This window comes from Diadema antillarum, unplaced genomic scaffold (genome assembly GCF_040938485.1).
Source record: "Diadema antillarum isolate AM-2024a unplaced genomic scaffold, OU_Dant_1.0 seq00000503_RagTag, whole genome shotgun sequence".
NCBI classification, from domain to species: Eukaryota; Metazoa; Echinodermata; class Echinoidea; order Diadematoida; family Diadematidae; genus Diadema; species Diadema antillarum.
This window is the reverse complement of record NW_027271460.1, coordinates 1,169,195-1,186,582: the sequence shown is the minus strand read 5'-3', so window position 1 is coordinate 1,186,582 and position 17,388 is coordinate 1,169,195. Positions and strand designations below refer to the sequence as shown.

The following is a 17,388-nucleotide window of genomic DNA, read 5'->3' as shown; positions in this document are numbered from 1 at the left end:
CATGCAGTGCATGGGTCTGCAAAGGTAGCCTAGTAATGTACTGGAATTTACGGTGAGCCCCGAAAAAAATTCAATTTAAAATCTAACGGTCAATAAAAATGTACTAAATGTTACCTTCCACTTTCAATACTTATGGAAGTTTCTAAAATGATACTCTCTTCAACATACCACTGTATTTATACAACTCTTCATTTAAGGCGTGCAAATGGGATTCCCTACCTTTAAGACAAACTGGGCAGTAATGAAGACAAATCCAAGAATACATTGTGATCAAGAGATATCGCCAGTGCTGTGGCCTCCCCCCCCCCCCCACACACACATGACTCGCATTTTTGCCGCATGTTTCATCTCTTTGTATACAATCTAAACACATCGAGTCAGTGTGTATATCTTCAGAGTCTCTATTTCCTGTGGTGTGTTTATGTCTTCAGTGTCTCTGTATCCTGTGGTGTGTTTACATCGGAGTGACACTCAAATCAATAATAATCAGGATGGTTTACTCTCCTCTCTAGATAGATCAGCTTTCTGGACCAGAATGAGATGTTTGTTTCCAGGAATATCTGATGACGGAAAAGAAATCCTACTAGATTTACTTAGTCACATGATTGCTGTCCTACCTTTAACCTGTTGAAGACTGATCCTGAGAAGAAACCGGCAGGTGTCTATGAGAAATGTGTGTTACATCAAAATTGGTTGGTCCTCAATAGGTTAATTAACACAGCTTAGCAGAGCTGTTTCTTAACCAATCCATGGATACGAATTGATTTGTTAATTCAGTGACTTTTTTTCCCTGAGGGAATTAGCGGATTAATGTTTCTTCTGGCTTCAAGTCGCTTTGTATATCATTTGTTTTTGCTCTGCTATCTGGAATGGAATTGGCATGATTAAATTCTGTTTCAGAACAAGCACATGTTTTAGCATGAATTGTTAAACTTATGCATTTTTTTTCATGTTATGTAAAAATTGAAATTATGAAGTGACACTGTGAATTCTAATCATCTGGGTATAACAATTTGTAGGTAAGGACAATTTTGGTCAGTATACTCTTTTTCCATTCATGAATCTAAATTAGAGAGATTAATTGGTTGTGGCCCAGTTCTATAAGGATAGGCTCAAACAGCTTAGCTTTGTTGGGGAAATAAGTCACACAGTTAATAAAAGCTGACATACTCTACTTCACATCCGTAGTCAGAGTAAAATGGAGTTATTAGTTACCTGTGAGGCCACGCCTTCATCGGCATGTAGAGAGCTGCCGAGACCGGAATATGTAATAAACTGAAAAAGGATGGAATCCCTCATCCTTGTTTAATTAATTAACCCTTCAAAAACCACTATCTGAGAAAACCTGTGATTAGGTACAAACAGGTTGTCAGTGGTGAAGATATAGTTAACTATGAATGGAGTGATGATAACAAATTGTGGCACATTTATCATCATTAAAATATATGTACCTCTACAACTGTATTATGGTGTTTAAAATGACTTTTCTGTCTGTCTGTCTGTCTGTCTGTCTGTCTGTCTATCTGTCTCTTCTCTCTCTCTCTCTTTTCTATCTTTTTTCACCCCATATTTTTTTTTCTCTCACAATCTATTTTTTTTTTTGCTTTTCTTTTTGTTATTTATCTCAGGATGGTCACCTGGTAGAAGCCAGCTTCTTACTACCAGCCTTTGGGAAGGAATACGTATTGGATGTCAGGTTGAATGAGTGAGTTTGAATTAATTTCAACATTACATGTTCCCAATGTAATTTCTTCTGTTGTTTTTAATGGAGCAATATAATGCTACCGCTACTGTTTTAAAGTGTATTGAGTAGATGTACCAACTCTAATTTTGCTGATAATGTTTGTACAGAATGGAAACTGTGGAATGAGCAATAACAACAATGTAGATCAAGTAACTGCAGGTTATTTTCAAAATATGATAAAGTTACTGGATGATGGATCGTGTTGAAACATGAAGTATATCGGAGGATAAGTTAAGTCTTCAGTTACAACAATTGAAAATGAGCTATCTTTCGTAAAGGGCATATGCTGTTAGAATTACTGATCAATGCACTCTACATAGTAAAGTAGTCACAACGATATTATTTGATAATTTCTCAAGAAATCAGACTTTGGTGTCTCTTAAAAACAGTAAAACAAATACCAGTCTGATGTTTCTAATACAGTCCTATGATTTTCACTCATATACCAATACTGACATCTATTGGATCACATGTCGGTGAATACTTATTTCATTAGTGTGTTCCATTAATTAGAGGAATTATTCTAGGACTGTCAATACCTATAGGCATGACTGTTACACCCATCCCATTATTACCATCATGGTTCTGATATGTGATAGCTGACCAGAGAGTTATTCTTTGAATTGCAATTAAAATGCTGGCACTTTCAACCGGTACTTCCTGGTGGTGGATATAGGTCAAGATGCATTACTTGATGTGCAAGTTATAATTTCTCAAGTATTTCTGGCTTGGGCCATCGCACATAATGATTGGGTATAATCCCTGGGGACTGTGGCACCTTATTTCACCGCTCACCTCCAATCAACCAAACTTTTGACTGCTCATCATTATGCACTGCAGCGAACCATTGTGTGTCCATCACAGATCCTTGCCAAATAAGTCCCAGTGGTCAGGAATCTTAATTACCACCCCATTTGACAGTTTGATATGCTATGCATTTGAAGAGGGCATAGTTAGAAGGGGGTGATGGATTACAAAGGGATAAAATAAATTTGGGAGCAGCATTTCTTGACCAGAACATGCTAACACATTACTAATGCTTTCTCTCTCTTTCCAATTAGCAATGATTACAAATGTATGTATGTTTGTTTGTTTTTTAAGGAACATACATGCCAGGTACATGTTTAAAAAAAATGCAGAAAACGAAATACTGCACAATTCAAAACTTTTTATGTCGATATATATCTAGATATGTATATATATCTTTTTAATTCTGCATAAAATACAGTAATCATATTTGAGTATTCTGAATTTTAGAATGCGTGTAACTTGTATTTCTAGTTCTAGAAAGTTAATTTCATTTGAGAATAACAGATTCAAAAAGCCATCTTCAAGTAGAAAAGCAAATCATATGGGAATTACCTAAAAAGATATTTCTTTATCATGACACTATTAAAATTATGTGTAAAGATTTAACCGTGCTGATATCACTTTGATTCATTATCAGATCAATATAAATCAAAGGCAACTTCAAAATTGCTGGTTATTCCAAGCAGATTGTGAGTGGAAATATCGAAACAATGATGACAAAATTACACTTAAATTATATGTGAGTCCACGCTTCTAAGCCAGGGGGCTATTTTATCCTCTGAATACATTTTGATCAGGGCCTTTCATTGCCATTTGGATTAATTGTCAAGTTCTCATAATAGACACAAAGTGCTACCAATTTTTTTTTTTTTAAAATGAAATGAGACAGTATAAAGCCGTTATTGTATCATCCTTGTGACATGACACTAGGCTAAGGAAGACTGATCAAACTATCCCCCTGTTCAGACGCAAGCCAGTTTATACCAAAACTCAATCAAGAAATGACGCATAAAGAATCATCATATAGCCGACAAGACCGTTCAGATGCTAATTGTGACCATTCCGGAAAACATTGTATAGATGTGCAGTTTCTTACTGCGCATGTTGTTGTGGTCATGAGTGACAGGTATAAGGTGACCTTTTGTGCGTGCTCCCATTAAGCCCCACCCAGTTATACCGTTCTATGGTCGCCATATGCTCAAACGCACAATGGACACGATGGAATGCAGATTCATTATGGAGTTCTAGTTCGAAACGATGCTCTGACCGTCATTTTGCTATACGTCGTTTCGTTAGTCAGCGTTCAGACATATAAATTCATCGTATAGCTATACTGTTTTGGTATAGCTATACCATTCTAGTGTAATTTTTTTGCATCTGAACACCCTGTTTGTACTCTGGCGACTTGACCACTAGCCTGCCCTCACAGCTGGACTGTGTGTGTGTGTATGTGTGTGTGTGTGTGTGTGTGTGTGTTTTATTAGCTATGGAAACTTTAGCTGGAGCTATTAGAAAAGATAAGGATATTAATGGAATTAAATTTGGTCAAAATGAAATAAAACAAATTTTATACGCGGATGATATTTCTTTGTTTGTGAAAGATGTGGGTTCAATTAAAAGGTTACAATTTTTATTTGATGAATTTGGGAAAATAAGTGGTCTCAAAATAAATAAAGGGAAGACTAATTTCTTATGGCTTGGGGAGGAAAAAGATAGGCCAAATATTCATTTGTTTGGGAATTTTGTTCAAGAAATCAAAATATTAGGAATTTATTTTTCCTTAGATGTTAAGGCAAAAGAGAATTTAAATTTTAAAGAAATATTAAGTAAGATAAAAAGTCTTTTAGGATGGTGGAAAGAAAGAGATTTAACACTTATGGGAAAAATACATCTTATGAAAACATTCGCCTTGTCAAAATTGAATTATGTAGCATCACTTATTGTTGTTCCTCAGTGGGTATTTTCAGAAGTCGAAAAAATTACCTTTGATTTCTTATGGCATGGCAAAGACCGTATAAAGAGAAATATTATGTATCAAGATTATGAGTTTGGGGGTTTAAGAATGACGAACTTTCGGTTATTTGTTAAGGCACAACGTATTATGTGGCTAAAACGCCTTCTATATGGAGAAAAAGAAGTTGGGTGGAAATTATTTTTTGACTTCTGTTTTAGTACTGTAGGAGGTAGATTCCTGTTTATGTGTGACTTTGATTCATCTATTATGACAGATAATGTACCACCTTTTTATTCGGAAATATTGAAGGTTTGGCTCGATATCTATAAATATAGACAATTGGAAAATGAGGTTGTAAATCCAATAATATTCAATAATAGGAGTGTACGTATAGCAGGAAGGATGTTTTTTCATAGAGATTTATTTGATGCAGGAATAATTACAATACAAGATATATTAGATAACGGTCATTTGAGATCTCAGTCACATTTTCAAAGCTTGGGTCTTGGTTTTAAGGTAGAAGAATTGCTTAAACTGAATGATATATTTAATGCTATACCCCAGAAATGGAAGGATTCTATGAGAGCAGGTACACTTCAGCAAGTTGATTCCACAAACTTTGACTTAAAATTGATTTTTTCTGGTCAGAGAGTAAATTTGCAAGTTTTAAAATCGAGAAAAATATATGAGGCTATGGTGGAAGATTTACAGTCATCTTATGTTTTACAAATCAAAGATGACCACAGTAGCTATGATTATACAAACAAAGAAATAAAAGATCTTTTTATTAAACCGAGTAAGTGTACATTGATAAGAAAATATAGAGAATTTCAATTTATGATGTTACATGGCGTAGTTTACACTAAGGAGCGTTTAATGAAGTTTGGTTTTGTAACAGACAGCCTTTGTTCCTTCTGCCAACATGAGCCTGAAACTTATCTGCATTTATTTTTACACTGTGTTAAAGTGAAACCGTTATGGGAATTCATAATTAATTATTTTGATATAAATGAGTTAAGGAATATGAATTGGAGAGATATATTTGGGGGAATCTCTGGTTATTCAAATAGATCAAAATGTGTAAATACTTTGATTATTTTAACAAAATACATCATTTTCAAATCTAGAACGGGAAATAAGTTACCCACTGGAGAAAAGATGCAAAAGATTATTGTTGAATTAATAAATGAGGAAAAAATCCTTGCGACCAAGGCTGGGAAGCTACATGTACATTTACAAAAATGGGAATATTTTGAGACTTCGTTGAATAAACCAGTCTGAAGCTACGTGCAACGTCTGTGACTTTTATGAAAATAGTAATGTTTCCATAGTATTCCACTCTTTCTTTTCTTCATTTTTTCCCTTTCCTTCATTCCTCCTCCTCTTCTTCTTCTTCTTCTTTTTTTTTCTCTTGTGTTGTTTTGTATTTTCTCCCCCTCCTTTCCCATGCGTTCCTGTCAGCCTGTTGGCGGGCTGATTATATAACTATATTTACAATATTGTGATGTGTAGGCAAGAGCAGTTAACCAAATTAGGTGCATGTGTATGTGTGTGTGTATGGGTGTGTTTGTGTGTTGCATGTGTACAGATAGGGGTGGGGGAGGAAACAGGAAGGGAGGGAACTGGTGGGGGTGGTCATAGGGACTCAGTAAGGGATATGAGTTAGTAGGTGGGCGGGTATTGGTTGATAAATAATATGGTTCCATTATTCATTACTGTATAATTTTGCTGCATAATTCATTTGGATGATTATTAAGATTAATGCTAGAAGAATTGAATTATCACTGTTAAATTTAAGCAATTTTTTTGAGAGCATAGGGGAAGTGACTGTATGTAAATTGATAATTTTCATGAAAGTGTAATTTTTGTTATGTCATTATGTACAGCAATAGCAAATTTGCTATTATGATCACAAATGTATATTTTCGTCATTTCAATTGTAGCAAATGAAAATTGTTATTTTTTTTCTATTACTTTGAATGGAACAGAATAAACATCGTTGAAAAACAAAAAAAAAGTGTGTGTGTGTGCTCACAGAGTGATTGTATGTGTGCTCACGTGTGTGCATGTGTGCATGATTGAAATAGAGGAAAAAATAGCAATATTAAGATTATGTAAAATGGAGACAGATTTGGAACATCAATTCATTGAAACATGGGATGTTTGCTTCAATTCACATGCACACATACAAAAAAAAAGAAGAAAATTTAGAAAGGTATATTGTCAATTTAAGTATTAAATTTAATGTCAAGGAACAATTGCAGTTTCCATTATCTTGGCTATGATTAAATTTATCGGAATAAAACAATCCCTTACTATTTACCAGGGTAGAGACAATAATTCGAATTATTTTTTTATATAATCCTGATTAGGGGGGGATGTTAGTAGGGACAGGAAGACCAAAGATGGAGTATTCAACTTCCTCTAAATGTTGTGACAATCGCACAGAATTTATCAAATCATTTCCTGTGAATATTATCTTGGCTAAATTGACTGCATCATGACGCTGGTTTGCAAACGGTCTGCGGCACCGCTGATAAGAGAGGTCTGCTCCACAAGTCCAGGCCACTTTAGAATCCACCTGCAGTCTGTGAGGCAGACCAGACAAGCTCACAATCATGTTTGGATTGTCTGTCTTTCTGAGTTTATGATCTGGTCTCTAGCCTTGATATGAACCAAGGGGAAATCTTCCATATCCTGGTGGTTTCCTGCACTCCCCTTCGATACGCCAAATTGTCTTCTACCACGCCACTTGAGGGAGACACTTTTCGAGCGAGGGCAAACGGAGGACATTGTACTATAATACACCCTACAAGATCAAATATATTTCATTTCCGCTTCATTTTTTATAGCGCGCCCTACAAGAGATGCATCCAGAGGTTTGATTATTCAGGGAACAGTATCTTCTTATATTGAGAGACAAAACGTTCCCTTGTTAAAACTAATGCACCCTTCTGTATTGCTCTATAAAGTCTACCATCATTTCCCATCCAACATGTAGGCGGAATTGTTTTGTTTTTTACAACCACATTTTCAACCATCGCACTTCCGGCTAGACACAAAAGTGTCTGGGTTGTGTATCATTCAATGTTTTATTACTGAAATGAATTGAAGCAAACCAAATGAAGCAGAATTCACTTTACCCCGATGAGTCATCATTCTTGATGATATTTATATCTATCTATATATACATACATATAGGATACATGTAGATTGATAGATAGATAGAGGGAGAGAGATATACATATATACATATATATGTATATTTATGTATGTCTATCTCCATATATAAACACACATATACCTTTCCGTATAAGAAAGAAATAAACCACGAGACAATCAGATTGACAATGGAGGGGAAATGAGATGGAAAAATTTTGGATGAGACTGGAATATTTTGAATTCTATTGCGCTGGTCTGGCAGACAGTTTAGTGCTTCTGGTTGGTCAAAACGTCGCTGATCAGACGAAAGAGGAAGCTAGTGGTAGCCGGTAGGTCTAGGAGACAAGAATGGTAGAAAGAGAAACAATGGGAAACCCATTTTGTGTCAAATATAGGTTGAATCATTGAATGTCAATCCCATCTACACATGACAATATGGGCTATATTTAGAAGTGAGCATTCCCCTATGCATGCATTTCAAATGCCTGCAGTGTGGCTGATAGTAACACTGGTTCTCAAAAATGGAACTTCATATGAGCTTGTCATGGTGTACAGAAGTGTTGCCAGGCACATGGATCAGTAAACACTTTGGAAATTAGTGAAAATACAGGAAATTTCTGCGAGAAAAAGCTTTGACTTCTTGTTGAAGAATTATGTTCACCATTTACTTCTATCCTTTGCTGATTCATCAAATGCATAGTAATTACTGTGTTAAACATTCAAAGTCTTATTCATGCAATGGAAAAAATCATGGAGAAAATATACTGTTGGAAAACTTCACACAAATGATATTTATATGAAGGAACAAAGTTTGTATTTGGACCAATTTTGTAAAGTTAAATGACCATAGTTTCCAGTGGCTTTGATGATACCAAATCTGATAGTGAAGATGAGCTAGAATGAGGGCTTTGCAGTCTTGACCTTTGACCTTTGCTCTCCTGATCACATGAGTATGCAGACCCTGGGGATCATTACCACTAAGACATCACTCCGCCCACTTCCAGATTTCACTCCATTCCCCCCCCCATGATATACTTTTTAAAGACAGAAGTCAGGAACATCCATCTTATCTCTTGAGATAAGACCAATGAGTCAACTTCCTCTTGTTCGAATGGTGATAAAGGCAATGATGAATGTGTCTATATAGAGGAGGAATGGTTCTTGGCTAGAAGACAGACTCCCTGTTCAGACGCAAGCCAGTTTATACCAAAACTTGACAAAGAAACGACGTATTAAGAATCATCGTATAGCCGGCAGACCATTCAGACGCTAATCTTGACCGTTCTGGAAAACGTATAGATGGGCAGTTTTCCACTGCGCAGGCTGTTACGGTCATGAGTGACAGCTATGGGGTCACCTTTCATGCGCGCCCCCCCCCCCATTAAACCCTGTCCAGTTATACTAATCTATGATCGCCATACGTTGAGATGCCAATAGACATGATGGAATGCTGATTCGTTATCGAGTTCTAGTTCCGAAACCATGCTCTGATCGTCATTTCGCTGTACAATGTACATCGTTTCATTACACATTGTTTCGTTAGTCAGTGTTCAGACGTATATAAATTTGTCATATAGCTATACCATTTTGATATAGCTATACCGTTCTAGTATAAATTTATTGCTTCTGAACACCCTATATCTCTCCACCAGTAACAGTTTTTTTTCCCCCACTCTTGAGATGACTTCCAGTAGGTCAGGTTGTGGTTTGTGTTTGGTTCCATGCCAAGGAAGTTTGTGTTGTATTGGCTTCATGACAAGATTTATCAAACTATTTTTTGTTTCTTTTGATCACCTTACATGTTTGAATATTGTAGCCAGAAATTTCATTCAGTCAAAGAATTTTTGTTTTGAGTAGATGTTTGTATCAGACATTGAAAAATGTGTTTGTGTGGCTTGAACTGCAAAAATTGTCATGATATAAATTCTGCTTGATGAGTTGAAAAAAAAAAAGAAGATCCTGATGATGATATAAAATGTAATTTGAAAAGCCTTGAATGAAGGTCAGTAGTTGCCAGTTATACAAATGGGTCGAGTGACTGTATAAGGCAATTTCCTTTGCCACTTCACTAGGAAAAATGGGGGTGGGGTGGGCTGCAGAACAACATTTAATGGGATGGGGTCCATCATACTTCTCTTGGGGATCAAGGGACAAAAAGCCCCCATTTTCTTAAGGATTTTACTAAATGAGGGCTTCGTCTATTATTGCCCCACACTGATAAATAAAGTTCGTGAAATAAAATGTAAATTTAGTTTGATGTGTTTTTACCTATTGCTGAAGAAGAGTTTTTTGTATAAATGAACTTTTCTAGATGCTGCTCGTACCCTTTAGATATGATATTGCAACTGATACAGAATTATAAGCAAACTATTAGGAAAATACAGAAACACACAAATTTCTAGGTTGTAGGTCCGCTGTGCAGTGTTTTTAAAAGGGCAACATAATCCTCTTAGAGAGTATGAACTAATATGAAAGTAAATTGCTGCTAAATGTAATAGACACAACATTTCTTTTGTAAATTTATTTGTTTTAGTTATTTCAGCCCGCATCTTTTTGAAAACCTGCATAGAGAATAAGACAATTAATGTTCATAGGATAGGATGACTCTTTATGTTGTTTGAACCAGGATGTTCCCTATGAAAAAAGATCAAAATTTCTCTGAAACGAGAGTCATGGTTTCTGGAGTTGATCCCATCCTATACTATTGTTTGCTCAGTCTTTCAGTGACTCCACATATTTCACCCTAGTCTGGCTTCCTATTGGTTGTATTGGAATGGGATGTGGTGTTCACTAACTTCTGCCTAAAATGTGTGTTCTGATTTCCATCTAGGATGTATCTTGATCAGTGATTCAAGGGGATGATATGGTTACAGGTTTATGTATGACCAATAATTTTTAGTGCATGAATCTTTTGCAAATTTTGTGAGGAACCAAGATTCATGAAAGTAAAATGCACATGAAAGTTTCTGTTGAATTTTTTCGTTGAATGGCAGTACAATGTTATACTCTATCATGATTAGCAATATGTGAATGTTTCATGCTCTGAAAAAAAGACTGTTGGCTTCAATTCGCAGAAGTTTCGTGCTGCGAGTTTTCCTGGTTTTACAGTTTAGAACATGAATCAACCAATAACCTAACAATGCTACATCATCAGTTGGCTAAAGTGAATGATATGTGCACATAAATACTTTATTTCATTACATGTGATTTCATTGATTGGTCTCTGCAACCTTTTCATGAACAAAATTTTAGAGAGAAAATACTTATCCATAATATGATTTACGAAGGGGACATTTTTAATGTGTGAGACATATTAAAGGTCCTGTTTACCTTTCTGTTGTATCACAAAACATCCTTCCATATAGAATTTTTGCAATTAAGCCTAAAATATAAGGAGATGTCAGTATTTTTTTTCAATAAACAGTAACTGTAGATGGTTTAGTCTGGAAACATTTTTATTAATATATAACTCTTGTTCACATTTTGTGTATTTAACAATACTTGACATTGATTATACAAATTCAAATGTTTACAGTGGTTGTTTCTATCTCAAACTCACATTTTAGAACAATTTTAAAGCACTAATGCTGGGTTTTTGTTTCTTCTGCGAATGGTAAATTATGACATTAATATGATACAGGCTTTAGCATAATTAATGAGCAATATAAATTACATTATGTTAATAATGGAATGTTTGAAGGGGTTGCAGGGATTGACACACATAAGAGTAAAGCTTAAAAGCTTAAAAGCCCTGCAAGAAATTTATAATGTGTATTTACTTTCTTACTAAAGGAGGTGCTGGTGAGTAGTCACTTGACTGATATTGAAGGTCACTCAGTGAGGTGATGCTCAATTACATATTGTTTCCACTTGCATTAAGGTATGATTAAATAGTTTAAAGCGCATGTGCAAGTGTTTTGATGCAATAATTTTATTATATCAACTGGAATCATCTCTATCTTGTCTCTTTCCCAATTCTCTTTTTGTCGTTTTTCCAGAAATCTGTTTCCAAGTCGATATGTAGAGACAGAGTACACGGAGGATGGAGACCTCATCACAAGATTACCTCATAGAAATGTGAGTATGCCTTCAGCATCTATCAAAGTAATGGGCCTATCCCACTACATCAGCTCATATGAAACAGTCACAAGAATAAGATTCCAAGTTCTTCAAATAATGTTTGTTAACTTTCCAAAATGAAGCTATGAACTTTCGAAATACTTCAACATGTATCAGAGTAAAGAGTCAAAGACCACTACTTTGAATCCACCACAAACTTGGCATCCCACACCACTGAAAACTTAAACCTTGCAAACATCCCAATCATGTTCCCGCCAGTCCTGTATGAAAACCTGGCATTCTATGCCAAAGAACATGCTACTTTTTTTTTGTCAGTCTGCTTTCAGATTATAGAGTGTCACTATTCAAAGAGCATGTAGTTCCAAATTTTGTATATGCGACATGTTTATGCTTAAAGGGATGGTATGTAGTATTGGCAGAGATGAGGATTGAGCTCTAACTGTTTGTGAGATACTAAGAAACCACTTAAGCAGCTTTACAAAGCGTACCACTCTAAGAGGAATTCAGAGTTTATTTGATGAAAATTGGTTGTGAAATGGCTGAAATACTAAAAAACAAACAAAGTTAAACAAAGTAATCCTAATAAACGATGGGTCCCACGCTTTATTAGGATCCCTTTGTTTTGGATATCTCAGCTATTTCATAACCAATTTTCATCAAATAAACTTTTATGTCCCTCTTAGAATTACATGTTCTTTCATATTTCATAAGAGGTTTTTCATTAATTCACAAAAAAGTTGGAAACCTGAAACCTTATCTTAAGCGCTACTATACCATTCCTTAAAAAGGGTATCACAAGTATGGGTCACTTAAAGACAGTAATCTGTTCAGATTTACCAAAAAGAATGTGTTTTATATGAATATTGATGATATTTAAGGAAATTTGGGCAAAGGACTTTGAATTGAATTTGATCTGTATCCAAGGAGCTGACATTCTGAAGGATGGCATTTCATTATAGCACTTTTGAATATATCTTTTACATTGATAACATTTATTTGTGGGATGGGTGAGCAATGGCTGCAGGATTAACTCTTCTTATGATAGAGTATCATTGAAAGTCAAATTGGATATTTACGTAAATAGTAGTAATAGTATGTTACTCTTAAGAGGTGCAAAACACGTTTCATGAGCATGTCCTTGAAAAATGATTGTGTCTTATAACAAAATACCATTCTGTTGTTTATTGATTCATTCCAAATGTTATGGCCCAAAATGTGTGTGTGTTTTTTTTATGTTTGTTTATGATGGTATATGCATGGTTTAGGTGTGATAAAAAATCTCTGAAATGAATATAACAGTTCTCTGTCAGCCATGGATGAACAGTCCCATGTATTTTGATTTGTGTCGTGTCTGTGTATTACTTTTGGCAAGAAATAGAAGAAACTTTTCGCACTTGTCAGTTCATCTGATTGTTGTTGTTTTTTTTCTTTATGTGTTTTATTGATTTTCAAAAACAAATCATGCTTTGATATCTTTCTCAGCACCACTGCTACTACCAGGGTGTGGTCCGACAGGGTAATGTGTCAGCTGTAGCAATAAGCACCTGTGAGGGACTAAGGTGAGTTCACATTGCTCTAAAGAGATGAGTGAATGTGTCGTCTTGGACAGACATTGGTAGTAAAAATCCTTGTATATATGTTTGTTTGAAACTTGGGGGATTTATGTAAATATTGGTTCATAGCTGAAGTACCTTCAGAACATAAGTTGGTTGTAATAGATTTTTGTTGTTGTTGTTGTTGAAGAAGAAGAAGAAGGTTGCAATTAACATGAAAGATTACATCATTTGCTCTGTTGTTATCCCCAAACTTAACCTGGACTGTAAGTCATTTTGGATTCCTGTGGCCAGCTGTGGTCAAGAGAGATGACACCGGTCACAAATCATGTTCAGACGTCCCACCCGTCAACATAGCTCTGTAGCCATACTGGACAACCATTGGCTGTTGAGTAGTTATGTGTTACATATGACTCTTCCATGGTGGGAGGTCGTCTGACTTGAAGTACCCTCATGTCCAGTGCATTCCCAGACAAGACAGAGATTAGAATTTAATGAGGAGAATACTCTTTAGCGGAGCAGTCACTTTAAGCCGAAAGGACATTATTAGATTGGGCGGAATTTCCTCTGAGTGTATTAACAAGATGGCATATTCCGAAAGGGACTTGTAATAACTCAAGTTATATCAATATTTTAAAGTTGGAAATGAGAACATTCCTTAAATTCTATGATAATTCAAACAGGGCATTTCTATTCATAGTACCAAAAATATGTAACTTCTCATGCTAATTTACACCATGCTGGACTGCAAATGTGAAATGTTCAGATGGATATGTGTGGTTATGGACAGCAAGATCAGATGGAACCAAAATTCAATTTAAAATCTCTCACACTGCATTAAAAAGGAATAACTGCCCCTTTATTTGAGATGATCACTCCACCTTCATATTCATTCATCACTTTTGGTCGTCCATCTCCTCCCAAAAAGACAATACAGTTGAACCTCTTGTATCCGGACAAGTTGGGACCGGGGCTCATCCGGATAAGGGATTTGGCCGGATACGGGAGACTCAATGCTTTATACATGTACATATACATACACATGTACTGATGTAGCCCATTGTAGTACCACATGTAGTAATGCGTATACTAGCTGCAACCTTTTCATTGTTACACTCAGTAACAGACCCCAAAATAGAGGTTCGTGTTTGCAAGAATGAAATCATTTTCTTTTATAAATTCTTGGGATGATTTACCTAAATAATTATTAAGAAATGTATCAAGTATATGTAATTCATGCGTGTTTGTGTAGGAGTTCTCAAGGAGTTGGGAATCCCCCTTTCCTCCCGTAATCATTTTAAAAAAATCACGGCGAGATTGCGTCCGTATAATAGAGAGATCCAGATAAAGGGAGGCCGGATAAGAGAGGTTCAACTGTAGTTGGATGAAAGAGAGAGAAGGGGGTTCAATGGTGAGGGAGGCCGTGGCCTCCTCTAGTACAATTTAGTCGCTTTATTACTCACAGCTGACCCTCGGTAATGATAGTGGGAGGAGGGGAGATAGATCTAGCCGGTACCAGAGATAAAAGTGAGCTGGTTTATCAATCCGGAAGCTGAGACATAAGTGCTGCTCGCTCTTTAATTGGCTGCCGCCAAGGACAGAGATTGTTTTTGCTGCAAAAACAAATCTTTCATTTGTCGGTGACTTAGAGTAGTCTTGACTCAAGCCCTTACTCTGCCTCAGTGATATAGAGTGTATTGCATCTCATCATGACTTGACAATGCTACCATGGTGTATCTAGAAATGTCTTTGTGTTGACAAGAATCAATGACTTGATCTTCAAATAAAGGGAATCATCTTCATGATTTGTTATACGTCATATATTCCGAAAGCAATGTTATTTTTGCTCTGGCTGAGAGCTAAGGATCATATATTCCTGGAGCGTTCACATGAAGATGATGCAAGAAAGCATAATGGCCACTTCAAAACCACAATTTAATCACACGAGTAGTCTTTGTCACAGGCTGAGACAAATAACCATATGTCATTTGATGTTCTCAATGCACGATGAACCAGTAGATATCCACTCTTATCTTTGGCATGCTGGTATTCTGAGACCATTTGTAATTAAATCAAATATGAAGTTATAATGGTATTAGTGAGATGATTATTGACCATGAGACAGTCCCCATGCTTCAATTGACGTCATCTGTTTAGGTCATAGCTGCCCAATCATCAGGACATAAATCATAAAATGTAGACTGATGTTCTGATTGGAGTGATCTACCCTGCTTCCTCCTGGGTATGACATGACACATAACTTTTGTACTGTGCAGAGACTAGTGGGTATGTTGATGTTGGTACTAGGGATCTGTCCAGCATGCCTTTGTTGTAAATCTTTGCATTTGTTTCCTTTTTAAAATTCATTATTGTGACCATTCAGGTATGAGTGAGAGAAGTTATTATTTGTTTGATATGTGTCAAGGTTGTGTGGTATATGACATCGTATCTCATCTCTTGATGTAAGGTGTTCATATCTAATGCTGATAACCATATCAACAATAAAAATCTGAACTCTATCAAGATGTCCTTTGTTGCCTTTGTCTAATGTTTTCATCATGTTGAAAGATATCACATATTGTACTCAATATAGTGTGTATTGCATCATCTTTTAAGAAAATTCTATTTGGACAGGAAAAACTCACAGAAATACCAGGGATGAAATACAAAACACAAATCTTTATTTTGGTAAAGTACTTTGTACCATTGAGATTAGAAGTGGTGAATTTCTTATCAAAGGATCTTGAAGTTAATGTCAGTTCTACCTTTCATTCTTTATAATAACATTAATCCACTGATATACTATTGTAACTGATATGTTTCAAAAGTTGAGGTTGATTTTTGATATGTTGATATTATAGGGGAAAATATACTTTTTATGGCCCAGTTAAGTAATCATTGAAAGGATAATAGACTGGTGCCCTTATAAGAACTCACCGAAGAAAGAAATGTGAATTTCTACTTGTAATCTAGTGCCAATTCCAATCAGACTATGGCCCTATATGCAAGAACCAACTCTCATGAAATGTTTTTTGTCCTTCATCACACTCAGGGGTATGGTCAATGTTGATGGAGAAGCCTTAAGAGTGGAACCACTGGAGGGGTCGTCAGGGCAACATCATGTGGTGTACAAAGAGGAAGATGTTATCAGTGATGGAAAGAAACTTTGTAAGTACCAAAGAGATCTTTACCTAGTCTCCAGAGCCTCTAGCATGTTTTGCTCATTTGAGTTCATTTGAGGAAAAAAAATGCTACATTGTGTTCTCAAAAGTTAATATTTTATACAAAATATGTAGAAAACATAGAATTAAAACAAAATAAGCATTAAAAAAAAATCTTTCCAGAGATCACATGTGAATAAAAGGAAACAGCATCATCATAGGTATGTGGGAGTGGAATAATTATTATGTTTGGTGTATAACACTTATTTGTTCAGTTATCATATTTGTTTGTATGTGCAAGCATGTAATACACATATGATGTGCTCTTTCCATATGACAGTGAAGGGAAAAAAAATCACAAAATTTTGAGGTTTTCTAAAATGTCCAATACTAAATATCTAAACATTGATTCAAAGTTTGTATAACAATCAAATCGCCTAATGAGATTTTTAATGTTTGATTCACTTGTTTGTTATTTTGTTTGAAAATACCGCATGCACTTTCTCATATAAATAATGTATGGTATGACCTTAGCATGTGATAGCACACTCTATGGCAAATTATGTTGTTGCTTTTTTCTTCCCTGGGCTACTTGTGAATTATTGTAGGAACCAAGCCAATTTGGGAATGATGAGGTGAAAATGAGATCATCTATAGAAGTGGATAAAGGAATGTGACAGAAAAAAGGAATTATTGATAATAAAGAAAACAGAAACTGTAAGAATCAATGGCTCTTTCAAATGGGGGTGAATTTGTGCTATAAATAACCGAAATGAGGCAAGGAACTGATGAATAAATCAGAAGGAATCCCCCGTAGAGAGACTTGTAAGAGTACACCATTATTCAGCTCTCATGTGCAGACATGTGGTAAAACATTCATGTCATCAGCGACTAACTTAGTTACACGCTCAGCTCATTGCAACA

The 17,388-nt window shown here is 35.6% G+C and overlaps 1 protein-coding gene across 1 annotated transcript in view; it reads left to right on the top strand.

The window, feature by feature from the left end:
• LOC139733910 (disintegrin and metalloproteinase domain-containing protein 12-like) overlaps positions 1-17,388 on the top strand; it is a 98,548-nt gene that overhangs the window by 61,369 nt on the left and 19,791 nt on the right. Inside the window, exons 3-6 of the mRNA XM_071644719.1 lie at positions 1,629-1,705; positions 11,669-11,747; positions 13,233-13,309; positions 16,356-16,471. Coding sequence (XP_071500820.1) covers positions 1,629-1,705; positions 11,669-11,747; positions 13,233-13,309; positions 16,356-16,471 — 349 coding nt within the window. The remainder of the gene's footprint in view (positions 1-1,628; positions 1,706-11,668; positions 11,748-13,232; positions 13,310-16,355; positions 16,472-17,388) is intronic.